The sequence below is a fragment of the Tachypleus tridentatus genome, chromosome 12, assembly GCF_004210375.1.
Source record: "Tachypleus tridentatus isolate NWPU-2018 chromosome 12, ASM421037v1, whole genome shotgun sequence".
NCBI classification, from domain to species: domain Eukaryota; kingdom Metazoa; phylum Arthropoda; class Merostomata; order Xiphosura; family Limulidae; genus Tachypleus; species Tachypleus tridentatus.
Genome location: NC_134836.1, coordinates 64,064,393 through 64,086,994, shown reverse-complemented (window position 1 = coordinate 64,086,994; position 22,602 = coordinate 64,064,393). Strand labels below are relative to the sequence as shown.

At 34.3% G+C, this 22,602-nt stretch overlaps 1 protein-coding gene and 1 long non-coding RNA gene across 2 annotated transcripts in view; one reads left to right on the top strand and one right to left on the bottom strand.

Annotated features, from left to right (window-relative positions):
• The window catches only part of LOC143233423 (uncharacterized), a 14,729-nt gene extending 7,413 nt beyond the window's left edge, over positions 1 to 7,316 (top strand). The window contains exon 2 of the long non-coding RNA XR_013018138.1: positions 5,556 to 7,316. This is a non-coding gene — a long non-coding RNA (uncharacterized LOC143233423). The remainder of the gene's footprint in view (positions 1 to 5,555) is intronic.
• Positions 3,072 to 22,602, bottom strand: LOC143233422 (serine/threonine-protein kinase H1 homolog). The gene is made up of 3 exons (XM_076469631.1): positions 22,510 to 22,602; positions 5,534 to 5,853; positions 3,072 to 4,947 (listed from the first exon to the last, which is right to left on the bottom strand). The coding sequence occupies exons 1-3, from the start codon at positions 22,585 to 22,587 to the stop codon at positions 4,944 to 4,946; spliced, it is 402 nt and encodes a 133-aa protein (XP_076325746.1). The 5' UTR covers positions 22,588 to 22,602; the 3' UTR covers positions 3,072 to 4,943.

Below are 22,602 nucleotides of genomic sequence, written 5' to 3'. Positions count from 1 at the left end.
TATATAAAAATAGATGTACCTTGATTTCTTTTAAAAATTCAAATAAAAGTTTTGAGTACAAGCTTAAAACAACAAAATATGTTTCAAATGAATGGATGATTTATTAAACAGTTAGGTGTAGTCTATTCTTAGGTATGTAACCTTTTTTTTTTTTTTTTTCTCTAGTGGCTAAATAGTAGAGTCAAAGCAGTATTCCCTAAACTGAAGAAATAAATTACATACAAGTTGGTTGGCTGGTTTGTTAAGCACAAAGCTACATAGGGAGTTGTCTGTGCTCTACCAACCCAATTAAAACTATTAAAACCTAATTTTTAGCACAGTAAGCACAAAGAGTTACCAATTAAGTTGCTGGGGGTCATTACATACAAGAAGAATAAATCTTTAAAGCATAAGAAAGCAAAGGGATATGTATATCATATAAGGAGCATTAATAACTTTACTGATGTGCTATTTACTAAATATATTTTTTCTTGTATAAAAGTAGTAATGTTTGACACACTTCTACAACTGTCTGAATAAAACAGCCTGGCATTTGGTGAAAGTCGTAAAGGCTCTGCATTTGACAAATGATAGAATGTATGCTATGGGGTTTATAAAAATTACAGGCTAAAAAGCAGAAAACTTTTTGAATGAAATTACTCTGCAGGATATAATAAAAACATGTGAATGATATACTAACAAATTCGAAATTAATTTACCATGTATACACTGTACATTTGCCCATAATGTTGATGATGTGAACTTAAGTCAAAAGTTATAATTACAAAGGAAAATGTTGAGTGCGAGTTAAATTGGTTCCTTGTCTTCATTTACTTATCATTTTTATTGATACAGCATGTAGTAATTTTTAATGCTCATTTTGTAAGGTTTGACAATTTTGGTTTTATAAAATGCTTAGTACTTTTATTATGAGTGGTCATTATGAAATTTTGCTTTTATATTTTAGAAAAATTTGTAGACACTAACATTTTGTAAGTATGAAGATGGACATTTTACACATTGTAGTATTTTCAGTTTTCATCTATACATATTTTAATGTAAAAATTTCTACTTTCTTTTAATATTTTGAGCAAATGTTTTTGTGAAGTTTAGAAATGGTTTTGAGAAAAGCAAGTATATAAAACAAAATTTTATAGCATGTCCAAATACAAGTAGATTTTTTGCATGTTTGTACACATATGCTCAGTATACATGTATATGCAAGTTGTTTACGTTACTGATGTATACTGTTAAAACAAGTGATTTTTTTTTGTTAGCCAGTGTGATAATGAATTTGTATATAGCTGGATAAACATACATATATGTATGAACTAACATCTTTGGCAACACACATAGTTTCACCTATACTTCTAACAAATACCAAAGCTTTTATTTTAATCTCAGGAAATAAATCCTCATATTATGATAGAGAAATGTTCAAGAGAGTATAATGTTAATTGTTAACTTCTTTTATTGGAGTCTGGATATAGCAAAATTACGTTTGTATGTGATTCAGTAGTGAAATATGTCTAGTCTTAAACTAATGAATTCATTGTCTCACTGGAATAGTTTGTAGTTAAGCACAAAGATAATAAAGGGCTATCTGTGCTCTGCCCACCATGGGTATGGAAACACAGTTTCTAGAGTTGTAAGCCCACAGACATACTGCTTTGTTAATAGGGCGACTAAAGTAGGGGGAAAAAAGATGAGCAGTGTTAAAAAGTAAGAAATTAAGGTAAACAGTATATTGAAATCTTTACTTCTTTTTTTTTCAAAATGACATCTAATATTTTTTGTCTTTGCAGGTGCTTGCTCTGTATTTCGTGTATATATTGTTTATTTCAGATTAATATTATTTATAGTAATAGTTAATATAAAAGGTTCTGAAACTATTAGTTGTAATGTAGAATAGTAAATATCCAATGTAACAGGTTCATAAAGTTGGTATATTCTTTTAGGTTAGGCTTAGTTACATGAAAAGTAGTTTGTTAGTTACTTGAACTTGTAGCAAAAGTGTTTCTCCCCCAAGATTGAGAGTTCATAAAATATTCTGTATTAAATATTCTTGTGGACAAAGAATAATGGAAAATGGATATTTTAATTCATAAAATCAAATTATTTCTTGATCATTATTTGTTTCTTAGTTGCATTTAATAACAATTTCTCATAAATGTGAGAGATGGTAAAACATTAATTATCAGCACATTTTCATTTATGTCCTGTAACCACATTTTGCATGAAATTGTTCTTAAGCCTTCAAAGTGTTAAATGTATCCACCACAGCAACAAAGAATGTGATATACCAGGTTAATGTTATTTATGGGCTTTTCTGGGATAGAAATACTCTGTAAAATAAAATTATGAAACATGATAATTTCTTCACATTTTCAGAAAAACTCTTTGCAAACAGATTCACCTAAATGAAATGACTGTTGAACAAATGTGTACCATTCAATATCATGAAATGAATGAATACAAAAAAAAAAATATTAGTTTGGTTATTCTTAACACTTCTACAAATTAAAACCATGACTCTAAAGTATGGTAATTAATACTGGGTTCCACCCTCCCCATTTACAATGTCAACCACCAATCACTTATTCTACTGAGAGTGCCAATATTATTTAAAATGTCCTTTCAATATTTTTTAGTGGTTTTACAGTAAGCTTCTTAATCCTTGCAGTATCTAATTTATATTTTCATTTTAGATCTGTTAATGTATTAAATATTTGCTTTATGCCTATAAAATAAATGTAAGGGACATGATTTTTATATACTGCAAAAAAAAAAAACTTTAAAAAAAAGTTAAGTGCAGTCATTATTTGTTCTTTTACTGTTTACAAAGATGATTTAATAAATCACTGTAAGAATTAAAATAAAATACATTTATTTTTCACCTGAACATTTTTGATATGCCAAAAAATGTACAAGTAACTGCCAGATGTTGTTTGCGACCAAAATGTTTTAATACATTCTGCACTTTTAAAGAGAAATTAGTGTGGAACTAATTTACATGTTTTTTTATTCGTTTCTCTAGACAAGACTGATTCAAAGAAGGTGTATCAGTAACTGCATGAAGAAATCTTCCAACATTATTGTTTAAATGTTTAATTAACACTTTCATTTCAGCTGACGCCATTATGTCTAACAAAGAATGCCCTCTTGTCAAATTAATATAACCTTGAAGAATGGGCCTAAACACAACGGGCCAACAATTTATGAGAAAAACACTCGTACAAGTTTTTAAAATTATTATGGTACAGTAACACTCCCTATAAAAACTCAGTACTTGCCACTCTACACAAATAATAATTTTGGGTTTACTGAAATATGCTTATGTAACAGTAAATTTACATAAGGAAAAATACAAATATACATGGTGTCCGAAGTAAATAACACTTGACACGAATGCATACTGATTATTTTGTCTTCCCCAAATCCTTATACATATGCCAATATTCCATTTATAAGATATTATGAAGGAAAGTGTACTTTCCACACCAAAGAAAATGCAAGTTATAAATTAAAAGCAAAATGGTATGACAAAAAAAATGACATTTAAAGATTATTAAGTGAGCATGCCACAATTTGACAAAGTATTTTAAAGCAGTATTAAAATAATTGCACTATGTATAAATTTTGAATTGTTTTAGAAATATGAAAAATATTTTATTGTTACAGAATAAACAATAATAACACAAAGGAAGTCCAGAAGTGAGTAGTAAGAAAAACATAAACTTGTATAATATTTAAAATTAATCTGCCTAAAATAATTTTAATGTAGGTTTTGACATAAACATAACAAAACTCACATTTTGAATTCTAGTATGAATTAAATTCTTAATTTATGTGGGAAAGTTTCATATTTTTGCACAGGAATAGCTAAAATGTTGTTTCAGGATTTAAAGGTACATTAGTTATAATTACCCTAACAACAACAGAAAACCTTTTTGAATTAAATAACTATTCAGGTTGAACATAACTTATTTGAAAAATTAAAACTGATAAATTAGGACTAATGAATTTCATTATTCTCAAATTATGAAAAAAGCCAAAATTATATTTTTTAAAGTTTGTTTTGGTACTAAAAAGAGAATTACATAAATAAATAATAATCATACACTGTATGGGTATAAATGCAAAGAAATATTCATGACTTGAACAGAATACACTTGTTGTTAATAGTTACAATAAATGTAGAAAAGAAAAACAAGTTTATTATCATATTGTGTTTGAAGTAGTTAAAATTAAATAACGAATTAAAATATAAACCTTGAAGAAGAATATTCTGAATTAATCTCAGTTTTTCTTTTGGTTTTTTCCCATAAATAGAAGTTGGACATACAAAATTGACTATATATATAATCAAAATACACAAACATTGGCATAAAGTGTACATTTACATCTGATTACTTATTATGTACAGCACCTAAAAATATTATTAAGCAAATTATGAAACAATATCTACATCTGTTAAGGTTAGCTATTAAAATGGGAAAGATCTGTAAAACTGTAAAAGATTATATTACATGTACCAATATAATCTTTATATTTTAAATATTTTAATAAAATAAATACTTTTGTAAATTGGTATTTTTTATATTGATTATGTAACAGCTGATGCTACTAGTAGTAAATTCTGTTTATTTTTAAGTGATATTTGTTTTTGTGATCCAGAAAGGTTTGTACTAAGACTGTTTTTACCATTATTTCTAACAGTATTTATGAACATAATTATGATGACAACAATTAAACATGAGTAAAAAACAGTTTTACATGTTTGAAAACTTTCTTTTTCCTGTATTTTTTTACTGATCACAAAATAAAAATGAAATAACTTAAAAGTAAAACAAGAAAAGATGTGGCAAGTTATGAAACAGATCTGATGGTTCGTGAAATCTTCAATTATCAACATAAACTGTCTCTGTGGGAAGTTTACTCCTACAAAGTTGCTGTATGCAAAACTATCTGTAAGAAAAACACAACATTAAAAGTATATTCCAACATAAAATTCACATTCAGACTATATGTTTAGTAAAAGGAATTTAATGTTAAAATCATTATACAATAAATAGTTATTAAAAGCAGGAATTTTGCCATAAGAAAGACTTTGTGTGTGTTTTGGTATCCTATAACACCATCATCAGGAGTAACAGCAGAAGGCATGGTTAAGACTTGTATACCCACATGTTCATGTACATATTAAATCATGTTAGTGTGTGTTCAAATCTTGGTAAATTGAATAGATTGATTGTAAAAGTAGAACTAGAAAAGTCTGAACAACATCTTAGGAAATATGTGAAACTTAAGTATTGAAATTGACGTTTTCTAATCAAGAAATATGACTAGTATATATCTAGTATAATATGACCTGGATGTGAATTGGTACTTCTTGGAATGTAGCTAAACCTAACTAATACAGCTTACCACGTTTAAACAGAAAACAATGAACAAATTAGAGAAAAAGTACAAACTGGTAAAATAATGTATTCAATTAAAGCTGTACCATAAAAATTTAACGGAACTAAAAGTCCTATACCTTTGCAAACATTACCTTATTATTTCTGCTATTTCAGGATCTGTTTCAAGTGCCTTCAGGTGGTGGACACCTACCCTACGGTGTCCAGAACGCAAGGACTGGACAGACTTGCCTGAATGAACTGACCATCCAGATCCAGATTTCTGACTAGCAGTATAAGGAAGACCTTGTGCAGAGAGTGTAGTGGATTTTCTACGGCCTGAGGACGGACTTCTGGACTCTTCCATGATCCAAGGATGCTTTAATGCTTGGGCTGCTGACATACGTTGTTGAGGGTCACATTGGAGAAGTGCCTGCACAAAAATTTTGGCTTCATTGGAAACTTCTTCCCAAATCTGTTAAGAAATGAATGTCTAATGTAGTGTGCAGCCGTAAGTCATGTAGTGTACAGATTATAAATAGTAATTTTCTTTTCCTAGAAGAAATAAATAAATATTATACTTTTGGTTAGCTGGGAGGAATATATTCTCACAGATTTTCTACAGTTAACTATCTTGGCTGTTGGTAAATCTTCTTGATTAAAATACTGCTGGTCAGATTATTTGAAAGCAATCACAACATGTAATATTAGTAATAATATTAGGGGCAGAACAAAGGCATAACTACAAAATTGAACCCCATCTATAAAAAGTAATTTGGTCTCCTATGTTTTCTTTCCCATAGTTGTAGTTATTACTTACACTTTCACTTGAGAGTATGTAGTCAAATACTATTTAAAAATTGAATTACAGAAAGTCAATTAAACAAAAAACTATTTATTTTAATGAATGTTGGTAACAACGTTAATCTTTCAATCGCCTTCCTGTGACACAGTAACTCAAGATGGAATCTGAAAGTGGGACAAATATAATGCTTTGAGGAAAGATACTTGGTTTGAATTTTGCGTGAAGCTACAGGAGGGCTATCTGCGCTAGTTGTTCCTAATTTAGCAGTGTAAGGCTAGAGGGAAGGCAGCTAGTCATCACTACCTACCACCAGCTCTTGGGTACTCTTTTACCAACGAATAATGGCCAGGTGGGTCAAGGCATTAGAGTCGTAGTCCGAGGGTCGCAAGTTCAAACACCTATCACACCAAACATGCTCGCCCTTTCAGCCATGGAGACATTATAACGTGACTGTCAATCCTTCTATTCGTTGGTAAAAGAGTAGCCCAAGAGTTGGCTGTGGTTGGTGATGACTAACTAGCTGCCTTCCCTCTAGTGGTAAACTGCAAAATTAGGGACGGTCAACGCAGATAGCCTTCATGTAGCTTTGCACAAAATTCAAAACAAACCAAACCAAAACACATACACACACACACACACATACAGTATAAGTTATAGTTTAATTTTCTATCACGGTAACAAATTGGTAAAAGCTATTATTCCCATATGCCCTCACCAACTGTGCACAATATGTTGTGCTACCTTTCACTTAGCATAGATGTAAAACCAAATTTATCATTCGTCTTCCATCATATTCAATCTCCTTTCAATCACTTAGTTCACCTTTTCATTTAAACTACACCAAATTACAACTTAGGTCTGCAATTCTGATAAATAAATAGCCCAGAATACATCTCAAAGCATCTACAAGAGGACCTACTGCCTGAAGGTAGATGTGAAATTGTGCTCCACTTTGTAAGTATACAACTCAAGCTCTGTTCATATGTGTACATCTAAATCTGCCATCCAGCTTATATTGTAGTTTAAAAAGAACTACATTGGCAAACTGAATTATAATGCAAATCCTTCATAAGAAGTATAATTTACAATGGAAAGCTGTATTGGATAGCATCTGAAATAAATGTTTAACATACTGTTGTTTTCTATTATCATTCTAATGTAGTTTAACTTTTACAATGAAAAAGATGTAGTTTCCTCTGTAATCTCACATATTTTGTAATCTTTGACATTCGTGCTGAAACTGAATGTAAGTGGTTGGACAAGTTTTTATGTTTAAGTTTTTCTTTCTCTTTTAACTTACATTACATGGCCAAAAGTATGTGGACACCCGATCATCACACCCATATTTACTCGTTGAACGTCTCATGCTTTAATATGGAGTTGGTTTCCACCTTTGCTGTTATAACAGCCTCCTCTTCTGGGAAGGCTTTTCACTAGATTTTGGAACATGGCTGAGGGGATTCTCTCCTATTCATCCACAAGAACATTAGTGAGGTCGGGGACTGACTGATGTCGGGCGTGAAGACCTGTCTCGCATTCGGTGTTCCAATTCATCTCAAAGGTGTTTGATTGGATTGCGATCAGGGCTCTGAGCAGGCCAGTCAAGTTCTTCCACACCAACTTTGGCAAACTGTCTTTTTGAAACTCGTTTTGTGCATGGGGACATTGTCATGCTGAAACAAAAAAGGGCCTTCCCAAACTGTTGCCACAAAGTTGGAAGCACAATTATCTAGAATGTCGTTGTATGCTGTAGTATTAACCTTTCCCTTCACTGGAACTTAAAGAGCCTAACCTAAACCATGAGAAACAACCCCAGACCATTATTCCTCCTCCACAAAACTTTTCAGTTAGCATTATGCATTTAGGCAGGTAGCGTTCTCGTGGCATCCGCCAAACCCAGATTTGTCCTTCAAACTGCCAGATAGTGAAGCGTGATTCATCATTCCAGATAACGCGTTTCCACTGCTCCAGGGTCCAATGGCGGTATGCTTTGCATCATTCCAGCCGACACTTGGCATTGCGCACACTGATCTCAGACTTGTGTGCGGCTGTTCGGTCATGGAAACCCATTTCATGAAGTTCCGGACGAACAGTTCTTGACGTTGCTTATAGAGGAAGTTTGGAACTCGGTAGTCAGTTTTGCAACTATGGACAGACGATTTTTACGCGCTACGCGCTTTATCACTCGGCAGTCCCGTTCTGTGAACTTGTGTGGCCCACTGCTTCGCGGCTGAGCTGTTGTTGTTCCTAAACGTTTCCACCAAACAACAAGAGCACTTACAGTTGACTGAAGAAGCTTTAGCAGGGCCGAAATTTGACGAGCTGACTTGTTGGAAACGTGGCATCCTATGACAGTGCCACGTTGAAAGTTACTGAGCTCTTCAGTAATACCCATTCTACTGCCAATGTTTGTTTATGGAGACTGCATGGATGTATGCTTGAATTTTTGCACCTATTAGCTAAGGGTGTGGGTGAAATAGCCGAACCCACTAATTGGAGGGGTGTCTGCATACTTTTGGCCATGTAGTGTGTGTGTGTACAAACACGATACTGTTAAAAAGTGCTAGGACAAGATAACATTTTGTCATTTTTTGTATTTTATGGGGCTAATTTTCCATGCCATTACAGAATATAAATTTCAACACTATGGTAAAGCTTCACTGATCCCTGTTGACAACTGAATAAGTCAGGGTGATAATACTTATCATTCTTCAGAATTCTTGTATACCTGTACCAAGGACATGTCATAAGGGTTCAGCTTGTTTGTTTGTTTTGGAATTTCGCACAAAGCTACTCGAGGGCTATCTGTACTAGCCGTCCCTAATTTAGCAGTGTAAGACTAGAGGGAAGGCAGCTAGTCATCACCACCCACCGCCAACTCTTGGGCTACTCTTTTAACAACGAATAGTGGGATTGACCGTCACATTATATGCCCCCACGGCTGAAAGGGCGAGCATGTTTAGCGCGACGGGGAGGCTTGAATGAACACATTGATCACACTTAGGGTCTGTCATGGTACCACATGCAGGACCCGGCATGGCCAGGTGGTTAAGGCGTTCAACTCGTAATCTGAGGGTCGCGAGTTTGCCTCCCCGTCGCACCAAACATGCTCGCCCTTTCAGCTGTGGGGCGTTATAATGTGACGGACAATCTCATTATTGGTTCATAAAATAGTAGCCCAAGAATTGGTGGTGGGTGGTGATGATTATCTGCCTTCCCTCTAGTCTTACACTGCAAAATTAGAAATGGCTAGTGCAGATAGCCCTCGTGTAGCTTTGCGCGAAATTCAAAAACAAACAAACAAACCTTATGCAGTGTTAAACTATGTAGAAAGATGCTAGCATATAGTACTGGTGTATTCTAGAAAAATCCATTTAATAGCACTCAACAAATGAACCTTAATACAACAGTGTTTAACACTATATTAAGTTTTGTTGCCACGATAGGTCCAAAAAACATAGATACTTGTTAGTAAAGCAGAGAGTTCGCGTCAAAGCTTTACATTATGCTGGTTGGACTCTCCAACAATTGCTGCAGATTTGAAATGCTCCCCAAACACTTTCCTGTATACCTTGGATCGGGAGAAAAAGACAAGTAAATACGAAAATAAGAGACAGAACACCTAAACTCAATGATTCTGATGCTAAGTATCTTCGTTTTTGCAGACTAAGGGACAGAAGGAAGATTGTCATAAATCTCAAGCATGAGTTAAACGACCATGTACCAAAGGGCAGAAAAGTGTTCAGATCTACGATATCAAGACTCAACAAGAATGGAATATGTGGTCGTGTCGCAGATAAAAAAACAACAACCACCATCACTTCGATCTCCAGATATTGTCAAGAGACTGAAATGTGCTAAAAAGTACAAACACTGGACTGTTGAAGATTTAAAAAGGGTGTTATGGAAAGATGAGTTCAAATTTGAAATATTTGTTTTAAAGCGTAGGTTGTATGTTCTGAGGAAGAAGGGTGAAAGATACCTCAATGAATAGCACCTAATATGAAGCATTGGGGAGGCAGTGTGATGGTGGTATTTTTCTGCTGAAGAGACAGGATATATTTGAAAAGTAGATGAATGAATGGACCATTGCAAGTACTATCAGATACTTATCCGTCGTGATGTATCAACTGGCTTGGGTATTATTGGTTAAGGATGCGACTACCAAGCAGATAATGATCCCAAACGCTCATCCCACCTGGGCAAAAATTACCTAGCGAAGATAGAAGCTGTTTGAATGATTCAAGTGGTGCAGTATTTAAAAAAAACAACAACACAATCTCAACACGCATGAGCAGATCTGGAATTTGATAGATCAAAAACTTGTCAAATCAAAAGTTACTTCCAACGCAACTTTATTGGAGTGTATTAGTAAATTTCCAAAAAACACTTGGTTAAATATGTTGTAACAATGCCTGAAAGGTTGTCTGGAGCTATTAAAACGAAATGGTGACACAAAATATTAATTGTTTGCTACAAGCAAGCACTTCTACGGGTTTTCTGTAGTACTAAATGTGAAGATTAATAAAAGTTTAATGTTTCACCTGTGGTTTATCTTTAATTGCTGTTTGAAAGTAGCCTGAAATCTAATTTTTTGACGTTGTTCTAACACTTTTGCACAGTACTGTATATGTGTGTGTGTGCATGTATGAGACATATGTATAAATCAGTAAGCCATGTAAAAACCACAATTGATGTAAAGTGTAAAGTCTCGTTACGAAGAAATGTACTGGAACTTCATTTGGATGTTGTTTGACCTTTTTCTGAGAGTGGTATGTAATGACCTTTTCGGACATACTTTTCGACTAGAGGATATCTTTTGTATTTAATGGCATTAGAAAACAAAGAAATATTTATCAACTTGGAGCTCAAGGACCACTCAGATAGAGACCTGTTACAAATGGTACCCTAGCCATAGTAAGCAAAATGCAGAATCTTGTAACAGGTGAGAATCCGTGGGCACAAAAAGAACAGCAATGGAAAAGTAATGCAAGTCATATGTACACATGTTGCTTCTACAACACATTTAAAGCAGCTGTACAATAAAAGAGGCGTCCATATCAGTTTACATGCAGATATATTGGTCAAATAACCAGATGTAGTACGTAAAGATGAACACTGGAAAACCATCACCCTCTTAAGGTAGATAGATTATGAAAAGTATTAGAGAGGGGGATATATTGTGCTTCAGACATGACAGTCTCACGAAGAGGCCTTTTGCAGTAGAAACTATGTTATGGGGTTCTTTCAAAGATGCATGGTCGTCGGAGAGAATATGACCGAATGTGGTGGCATTAACTGTACCGACGTCACGAGGATTCAATCTTTTTAATGTAACGTACTCAACCTTCGTATATTGCATAGTACGCTACTGTTAGCTAGGGTATCACTGGAAGAAAGGAAATATTTCCATTAACAACTGCACATAAAAACTATTCACATTTATGCAGACGTCACTCAAGAATGGATAAAAAAGGACGAACAAATAACTTAGAAGACGAGAAAGTGAAACTAGATATATATTGAGGACATAATGGGGAAGGAGCGGATACATGGTAAATAGCCTACGCTCGTTGTTAACATAGCATCATTCATTTTATCAACCTCTTCAATGTAATTGTATATCGTATCGTTAAATAGACTACAGACATACTTTTCCAAGAACCGTGTACATAAAAACACATTTAATGCTTTTAACGACTTAACGCGTTTGTGGAAGTTGTATTTGGGGGCAAGAATTTAAAATTACTTTGAATACAGACAAACCTCGCATCAAATGTTTATTATATTAGGCTCGTTTTCCACTTCGTAAAGGCCACAGTATCAAACATTTGATAAATAAGCTTGAATTATTCTAAAACAAAAATTCAGAAATTCCCCGGCAACTTTTTAGATACACAAAATACTTTTAGTCCAACTCAAGTTAGCACACATAGGTCGACTATTTTAAGCGGAAAGATTCTTAAAGTGTACAAAACGCTTTCTGTACCTCCTGAAATTTTTTTTATTTAGCATAAAATCTAAGTCCACATATTAATGCTTACATTGTGGTCTTTGATTTAATTTGGGTTGTATGCCAGCCCCTACTTTGGCTATTAAGATGCCATTCCCAGTTGTTAAACAGTCACCAGAACTATAACTTCATTAACGTTAAGTGTTGTAGGAATTAAAAGGCCCAAACCAATAGTTCTTGGAAAACATGCAAATTTATAACTACAAACAGTTTCATGATACATTTTCTACTATGAACTTAAAATAATTATTGAGTCCAACAGTTGTGTGATTACACTGAAACAGTTCACCAATTTAGTAAATTATAAAGTTATTGCACAGTTATTTACCTTGTGGCATCAGTCTAATGACAACAATCTACATCTGAAAATTTCCACAGAATAAAGTTTATGTTTGTATATTTAAAAACGGCTTGTATGGGTAAATAAAGCACTAGTAGAGGAGCGAACAACGTTTCGACCTTCTTCGGTCATCGTTAGGTTCTCAGCCGTTTTTAAATATATAATTTTCTCTACAAGTGGGTTTTCTCGTCATCACGGAAAGTTTATGTCTGTCAAATCAAGTGATGATTTAATTACTATAGGGACTGCCTTTTTTACTTATTTATCACAAAATTCCTTTATGATACTCATGACAAAGACGTTACTTCAACGTGAATTGTAAGACACAACGGAAAAACTTATGTAAATTCCATAGAATTTTCAGTTTATTTGTTGTTAATGGTTTTTGGAATTTCGCACAAAGCTACTCGAGGGCTATCTGTGCTAGCCGTCCCTAATTTAGCAGTGTAAGACTAGAGGGAAGGCAGCTAGTCAGCACCACCCACCGCCAACTCTTGGGCTACTCTTTTACCAACGAAAAGTGGGATTGACCGTCACATTATACACCCCCACGGCTGGGAGGGCGAGCATGTTTAGCGCGACGCGGGCGCGAACCCGCGACCCTCGGATTACGAGTCGCACGTCTTACGCGCTAGGCCATGCCAGGCCTATGTGCAAAACGCAAAGCAAGAAGAAATAAGTCTAACAAATTCCCTCCTCCTATTTGGTAATTTCTGTTAATTCTTTATCGCTCATGTATTGCAAACAATTAGTTTGAGAAACAAAACACCAAGAAATTTCGTCTCCAAATTAACTAACAGTAAATTTAGTCTATCAAGTAACTTTTAACAAAATTAAAACGTATCATTCTCCCCGAGGAAGGATTAACAATCCATAAGAGGCCAATAGAGCTTAATTTCATTTGTTGTAATTTTAAAAAATCTAAACGCTGAAAAAATTAGGTATATATATTTATATATATATATTAAAACGCAGCTTAGAGATCAGGAATTTTTTTTTATCTCTATCTATCTATCTATATAATGTTTTAAAATTACTATATACACAACATGAATAATGTACCAGTCAACGATATACTTATGTAACCTACTACACACCAACACATGAATATACATAAAAACTAGGTCTTTATGAGGTCGCAGTATGCATATTAGTCAAATACGTGTTGCGTCATGATGAAAATAATGGTTTTTTTATTAAAGACGTACGTTTAACTTGAGTCCATGCCGCAAGCATAATTCATAAAGGGAGCCTTTCTTCCACCCAATGTGAATCACAGGTCTCTTTCGGAAGATCGTTTACGTTTAATAAAGAAACCATTGACTAACAGTGGAACTTGAAACTTAACCTCTCGATGCTGACATTGCGTGAAGACGCCCAGTTTTAACCCAGACTGTGAGGAAAATAGAAGCGTTGAATACTTATAAAATTATGTCTGGTTCTTATTAAATCATATGAAGCCCCACCCACCGGGTAACAAATCCATTCTGATAGACAGATGCGAGGCCAGGGCGAGACCTTACAAGTAATAACTTCCCACTGTCAGAGAAATGTATGTTGTTGTTTGTTTTTTTGCAAGCATACACACATACTCACATTCTTTATATCAAGATAATGATTTACACATGTAATGATGCATAAGAGGACTAAGCTATATTTATGGCAAGTTCTTGTAAGTATATAAAAACACACACAATAGAATGCCAAAAAAATAAAAATAACAGACGGATTACTAGATTACACAATTTCATATTCACTTGTACGTATATTTTTAATGAAGAAATTTATCTACAGTATGTAGATTGACATTTTGAAGAAAACAACTGTGCAGTTAAAGTAACTTCAGGGAGCTAGGCTTCATCAGCCTGTGCTTTTATATTTTTAGAAAGTAACAGCGTGTTTGAATAAAGACTAGATATTTGTTTGAAGTTGCGTTAACAATAGCGATTTTGAGAAAGGTAAGTTGGTACTTTGTTTTTCTCTCTAAAAAACTTAGGCTAATTCTTTAGTGGATTTTACACATTGACTATATAAAGAACTACAAATATAAATGTTATGATACAAAAGACTTACTATTTGTTTTACTAATAACTTGTTTATAGTAGAAGTTCCCCATCAATTTAAAAAAGCTGGTTAAATTTTCTCTGATGTTTTATTATTAGTTGTTATACACTTATACCATTTGATTGAATTATATGAACTCAAAAACGTTTGAAAGGAGTTACTGTAAAACATTTACCACCAATTTGACTTCACTAATAAGCCCACCGCTGGTACAGCGGTAGGTTTATGGATTTACAACGCTAAAACCAGGGGGTTCGATTTCCCCGAGTAGACTCAGCAAATAACCAGATGTGGCTTTGCTATAAGGAAAACACACACACATATGAATAAATAAATCTTAAACTTAAGAAAACCACAGTTTTATGGCACACTATTTGAAAAAGGTTTTGTTTAAAAATCCCTCTTACATAATTTCTCATGAATAGATTATGTTTATTTAGAGTTATGCAAAAATTACACAATGGGCTATCTGTGCTCTGCCCTCCACGGGTATCAAAACCCAGTTTCTAGTGATGCGAGTCTGCAGACTTAGATTAGCAAGAAACTTTTCTGAACCACGTGCTTATGCCGACACTGCATAAAAACTGAACAATATCGTGAAAATATTGGTTTTTATAAACTTATTGGTCAGAAAAAAATGTAAGTTTTTGTAGTTTTCTTCTAATTTATTTGGCAACCAGCCAATTTTCCAACAACAATTACTCATAAATCACAATATTATTCTGACCAAAATAATAATTTTCCCTCATAGAATACTTACCAATCGAACTTTTGTTATATATATATATATATATATATATATATATATAGGTTGATATAATAAAACACACACACACAGTGTAATATAGTTATTGTCGTGAAGTTATCCACCATGCTGCCAATGTGTAAAGACTATAGTTACTATTTCTCTTCAGAATACAGTTATTATAAACGTTTGGTAACTATAAACAGAAATACTAAAAGCAGTGTGTGTGTGTGTGTGTGTGTGTGTGTGTGTGTGTGTGTGTATAAAAGATATTTTAAAAATAATTATATAAATACATATTATGGTTATAGGTGAAAATTAAACCAATCATATATTAAAAAGACTACTAAAAACATTATTTTACTCACTTTACTATAGTGTACGTGGAGTGTACTTATCTATTATCTATGTATTGGCCCGGCATGGCCTAGCGCGTAAGGCGTGCGACTCGTAATCCGAGGGTCGCGGGTTCGCGCCCGCGTCGCGCTAAACATGCTCGCCCTCCCAACCGTGGGGGTGTATAATGTGACGGTCAATCCCACTATCGTTGGTAAAGAGTAGCCCAAGATGGCGGGGGTGGTGATGACTAGCTGCCTTCCCTCTAGTCTTACACTGCTAAATTAGGGACGGCTAGCACAGATAGCCCTCGAGTAGCTTTGTGCGAAATTTCCAAACAAACAAACAAACAAAATCTATGAATCTGACCGAAAAATAACCACAATGTGGCACCATCTATTGAATAGCACCACAAATACAAATTCCATAAAAAAAATTCACATTTTGGGCTTTAAAGATCCAGACAGAAAAATGACTACGGTGTGTACAACATTATTTGAAAAAATAATATAACATAATTTTAAATAAAAGTGATCTCGACTTTCACTAGAGCTGTATACGAGAGTGTGATTTTAAGGAGTACTAAAAATGTTTTTACAATACTGTTACCACTTTTAACACAGAAAAACATTACATTTTATATTGCGTAATATGAACAATATTCCCGTGCAGTGCTTTCCAGAAAAGTTCTATTTGTAGAAAGTGTTTTTTCTAAAAGTTTTCAATGAGGTTTGAATACTGCGTAGGACGGCGTTTCTACTAGTAGGGTATAATGCTCATTGCGTACTGTTTCACACAGTCATAATATATAGCTAGAAAACACGAACAACGAAGTATTTAAGTGAAAAAAAGAAGAAAAAGTTTATTTTAAAGTATGCCACACGTCTTCTAGTTTTTACATTAATAGTTATTTGCTCAAAACCATAATAACTTGCATAAAATAATAACAAAAAATAAGTACACCTAAATATTTTAAAGTCTGAATAGTATTTCATATATATATTGATTATGTACATGCTACTTTGACTAGCTGGTTCTAACAAATTAAAGGTCTTCACTTGGGTTTATGATATCGTGTACTGTATGGACAGACATGTCGCTTAAAAGTACCTTGAATTTTCTGCGCGGAAACGTTAAATATCCGTGAAAATCGCATATGTGATATACCAAGTGCCCTACAAATATCATCCACTATTATGTTCATTTGTAAATCACGAGATTTCCGTTTCCTTTCATACTTTTTTGAACAACAACAACAAAAACCCACTAAAGTCTTAAATTCCAATCTATGTAGCAAAAGAGTGTCGTTACGGTTGTACACAACTCTTAGCCCAGTATGCAGGTTTAACAAGAGGTTATGTCCAGATAACAGACACTCTGGAGTACTAAGAAATTTTGAGTGACAACTCAAAAGTAACGTACGAGTAGTGAAATACAAAACCACGTTGCTCTTGAGCCAAAGGTTTATATATTACATGGAATAAAAAAAAAACAAACAAAAAAAAAAGCCTGACAGCAATCACGTACGCTAGATAATATTTCATAAAAGAGTTCGAAAGCTATCTGTATGTGTGTGTGTGTATTAAATACGCTACTCTTAAACTTGTCTAGAATTCTTCAAGTGGCTATTGACTTGGGCGCTTCTATGTTTTCTACGGTCTATTCCTTACGACAAAGAAGTCTTTAAGGTAACTCGCCGCTTTTCGAGAGCGAAGTATTCTTTATTTATCTTAAATAAATTACATTGTAAGAGCACAACCAGCCAAAGAGACCTTGTTTACAAAAGGGCTTGTAAAAGAATTGGAGCCTTGTTGTTCAAGGACCCATCCTTACCGACCATCAAACAGCTGCTAACAGACTACAATTGATAATGCCAAGTGACAGGCCAGCCACTTTACACAAACCATCCAAATGCACAAAATACAAAAAAATCTGAACCTGCCTTCGAAAACGACTAAACAGAAACTCAGACTACAATTTTTTTTAATAAATTCGACCGTACGTATATATTAGTAAATTAGGTAAATTCTATATTAATATAACGTTTATATACATTACCATTTCATCGTGTTTTCCTGTTTTCTTTTAACTTTTGTTTTAGTCAAGTGCAAAGCTATACTATCGAAAATGGGGATTTTATTGTCATAAGAAATAAACATACGAGTGACCCAGACGAGACCTTTTTTTTGGCTCGGCATGGCCAGGTGGTTAGGCGCTACACTCACAACCTATAGGTTGCGAGTGCGAATCTCCGTTCTATCGAACATGCTCACTCTTTCAACTATGAGAACTTTGCAATGTGACAGTCAATCCCACTATTCGTTTGTAAAAAAGTAGTCCAAAAGTTGGCCGTGGGTAATAATGACGAGCTACCTTCCCTTTTACTACCCATTTAGAGAGGACTAGCGTAGACAGCCCTCGTGTAGCTTTGTGCGAATTTACAAACAAACAAAACCTTCTTTTCATGATCCATTTATAGTTGTGTTTTATAATTCATTATTGCTTTTAACTTATATTTCTTTTCCACGAATACTGATAGACAGTCCATTATCTGAAATGTTAACTTTTCCAAAAATCTTCAAGAATTTGTTACGTTAGTTTTAATTTTGAATGTCTGTATGATAAACACGAAGAAAATTTTTGTTCTAACTGAGACTACAAACAATTTATTTTTAAAATTAATAGTTGTCCGGTGAGCCAACAGAGTTTTGCGGACACGATTAACCCGCGGGTTAACCTCCTCTCTTCCCGCCTCAATTTCTCCCTCGTATCAAGAAGACGCTTCATAGGTTTAACTGTGAAGTGTGTGCCCTGGTGAGTCAGCAGAAAGGGTTCGGACTTACAACGCTAAAATCCGGCATTCAATTACCTGAGCTAGATAGAGTAGGGATAATCCATTGTGTAGCTGAACTGGATGAAGTGAAGACAGTTCATTGTGTGTCTTTGCATTAAGAGCTACTTGTTAAATGTTTTCACGCCAGGTTATGTTATGATTATTAGAACTGCTTGTTAACTGTTTTCATTTAACTCGGAGGAAAAACTTTTACAAAAAAGTTATATTTTTCTTAATAAATCAATTATCTTTGTCAATTGCAAGAAAGAGCCAATTTATTTCAATGTTTTACAGAGAAGAAGTATGCTCTATTTTATCCTAATGTGTTTGTTTGTTTGTTATGAATTTCGCGCAAAGCAACTCGAGGGCTATCTGCGCTAGCCGTCCCGAATTTAGCAGTGTAAGACTAGAGGGAAGGCAACTAGTCATCACCACCCACCGCCAACTCTCGGGCTACTCTTTTACCAACAAATAGTGGGATTGACCGAAACATTATAACGCCCCCACGGCTGAAAGGGCGAGAATGTTTGGTGCGACCGGGATTCGAACCCGCGACCCTCGGCTTACGAGTTGAGTGCCTTAGCCACCGAGCAAATTAAAATAATAATTAAATATTTATAAATATACTTGTTAGAATTATGAGCGATAATGCCAAGTGACAGGCCAGCCAGTCATACACCAAACATGCTCACCTTTGCGCGAAATTCAAATCAAACCAAAGAAAGAAAAACATGTTCCTCATGCTACCAGTAGAACTATTCAGTATCAGTCTAATAGACTTGAGAATACAAGCTCGATATCTATCAAATATACTTCTATTTCCTCATAAATTAGAGCGGCGTATGATGTATATGTACGTTAAATTTAAAACTATTTTGAAGCCTCAGTATATTGTTACAATCCACGTCATTACGTTCAATCATGCTGTATCTAACGGCTACCAATCTTGTCACAAGTGCAGTGTCATATACAAAGCACACTCCTCCAACCTACTGCTTTTCGTCATCTGTCTAGCGTACAAAGACGATAGGTTCCCAGCGCCCGCATTAGGACGTGAACAAGCTATAGTAAATCCTATATAAAGGAATGCATCATTTAATTTTTTTTTATTTCTGGGGCATTTACTTTTTTGCTTTTTTCCATTCCACAAAACAATTAAGCCCTCAGATATAAAGTCTGGAAATCTCGACTGATAGAAGAAACTTGAGTGTAAAATACACTATTTTACAAAAAAACTATCTGTGCTGAGCTCTAACGGGTATCGAAACACAGTGTTTAGGGCTATAAGCTTTCAGGCTTACTGCTGAGCTACTGGGAGGTCCACAAATACCAGTGAAATATGATATTTTTTATATGTTTTTTTTTGTGTGTACCGATCAGAAAAACTTTCTAGTAATGTTTTTAAAGTTTAAATTATCGTGGCAATCTATTATGTTTGTTTCCGTAAAAAAGTAAATAAATAAAACTTAACTTGGAATTTATTCTTAGAAATTAACAGCTATAAAGTTGTTTCTTAAATGTTACAGGAGGAAAGAGGGAAATAATTAGGTAACTTCAATATCAAAATTTCAAATTTTGTCACATTCAGACCAGTTGGTTAAAAGGTAAAATATTATCGTACGCGGTTAGTCCGAGACTTTTCAAAATCATTTTATTTAGTTACAAGGCTTGGTTTAGCATTCCTTGGTGAGACAGCGATAAGCCTTCGGAGTTACAACTCTAAAATCAGGAGTTCGATTCCCCTCGTTTGACACAGCAGATAGTCCGATGTGCTTTGCTATAAGACAAACACACATACACTTTGTTTCGCAGAATATGAAGCTGTGTGATTGTTTAAAACGTGAAGGAAGATGGCTGAACTAACAGTGTTTGTATACTGTATGGCCTATATATTTATACATGCCTTTACTTGTTGCGCTGATTAATTATAACATAACTGATTAAGTTACAACAATAGTGAAACATAACAGGCGAATTTTTGTGTAATTTGTAAAACTTACTAACAGTTTCACGTTGACTTCGTAAAGTGATTCTGCTTACACCATGGTAATCTTACATAAAAATAAACAACATCTATAATCGTCCGCATCAGATTTTTTGAAGGCCAATAAACATGCTTTTTTTAGTAACGCTTATCACAACGTAAGTTTCACAACGATTCACACTTATTTTGTAATATTTTATAATGTTTATCTGTATGACACAATCAACTTTTTAATGTCTAACTTAGAGTAGCTTTTAATCCTTTCTGAAGTAAAAGTGCAACCTGAGTCGTTTAATAATACTGAGAGTCAACCACAGGTATACAGTATGTAATACATCCTTGTGCAAATTAATTGAAACAAGACGAAAAATCACGATTTTTTCATTTTTTTTGCGTTTTATTTCTGAGAATCCAAAAATTACTCACAAATTAATACATGATGTGACCGCCTTTATTTTTCAGATCATTAATCCGCTTTGGCATCAAGTCCACGAGTTGACTGCAATCTTTACTAATTTTTGGATCGCGGTACCACACCTCAATTATGGCCCCAATTCGCTTATCTTTCGTAGCACAGTCTTTTCCCCGAAGTCTTTCTTCACAAATCGCCCAAAGATTTTCAATAGGATTTAAGTCTGGAGAGTTCCCAGGCCAGTCCAGCACCTTTATTCGCGTTGTAGTCATAAAATTCTTCACAAGTTTCGATTTGTTGCACGGAGCCAGATCTTGCTGAAAAATGCCAGATCCATCTGGAAATCTCTTTTTCAATCCTGGAACGACTCTTCTCTGCAAAACTTCGATGTACTCGCATCATACTTTCTACGATATGTAAGCCTCCGACGCCATAGTAGCTGAAAAAGGCCCAAAACATCTTCTTCAAGGGATGTTTTACGAACTGATTGATGCGAGATTCTCGAAGTTTCTCACCTGGAGATCTGCGAACATGCAGACTTCTTTGACCCTGTACGAAGAAATTAGTTTCGTCACTGAATAAGACCTTCCTCCATTGTTCTTGCGTCCAGTTCTTGTATTTCAGACCTCATTGATACCGTTTTTTCTTCATTAAGTTGGCAAGAAGTTGTTTTTTGACTGGTCTCCTTACCCTTCTAACGCAATTTCAAAAGACGCAATATTCCTCAAAATTTCGTCATATATCCCAAAAAATAGATCTACCGTGACTGCAAAACACAGCTAATGACGCCGTCTGTGTGAAAAATAACTATTAAAGGAAATCAGCGGGTCCAACGAGCCTACATCGGCCGCCATGCTGAAAATATTGTAAAATGACCATTTGTTTCAATTAATTTGCAAAAGGGTGTAGTTATAGTTGTTTGAACTCAAATAACAGGAACTAATGGCGGTACTCAAGCAAGAAAACTTTTCTACCTTTGATATGAAACCATTTTTGTTCCTTTTTTGTTTTTACAAAATAACATAACAAACTAAAATTTTACTTATAATAAGCATTTTTAAGAGTCCTGCACAGATTTCTTAAGGAGACCTACAAGTTTCAAGTGGTTATCATGATAATATACATATATAATTGTCTCTGATGGAAAAAGATCTACCATTCGAAAGACCTGGGGTAATATGGTTTCGTATTTTTTCTATATTTACTTATGTATATACATAACACTGGAAAATTTTATTTTATAAATAAGTTATAGCAGAAGCTATAAATCCAAGTATTTTCTACAAGTATGGAAATTTAATTTTTATAAAACCTGTCTGAGTACAAGAAAAATATTATAAGTTCAGGAAAGTAGCGAATAATGAAATATATTATTCTTACGTCAAAAAATATGTCGATGAATATAAAGCACGTGTTTTGTGAAACCAACAATGTGGGTTCTAAAACAATTAAATTACACGTATACACACACACACACACACGTGAAACAATAGCACATCAAACACAACGCTGGAACGATAATAAATACGAAACAGACAGCAAATATCCTATCAAAACAGTCCACGCAGTTGTATACACGTTCACGTGAACATTACTAACCGAGTGATTCAGTACTGTATTACAGACGAGAATTACCGTTGATGAAACACCCGAAAACATCAGTCTCCATAGCGTCATTTAACTTCAATTATC

Bases quoted from the DNA above. Each gene is read 5' to 3' on its own strand.
- LOC143233422 (XM_076469631.1), bottom strand. From the start codon at position 22,587: ATGACGCTATGGAGACTGATGTTTTCGGGTGTTTCATCAACGGTAATT. The intron at 5,854-22,509 runs GTTAGTAATGTT...ATTTCTTAACAG, and splicing joins ATACAGTACTGAATCACTCG to ATTTGGGAAGAAGTTTCCAA.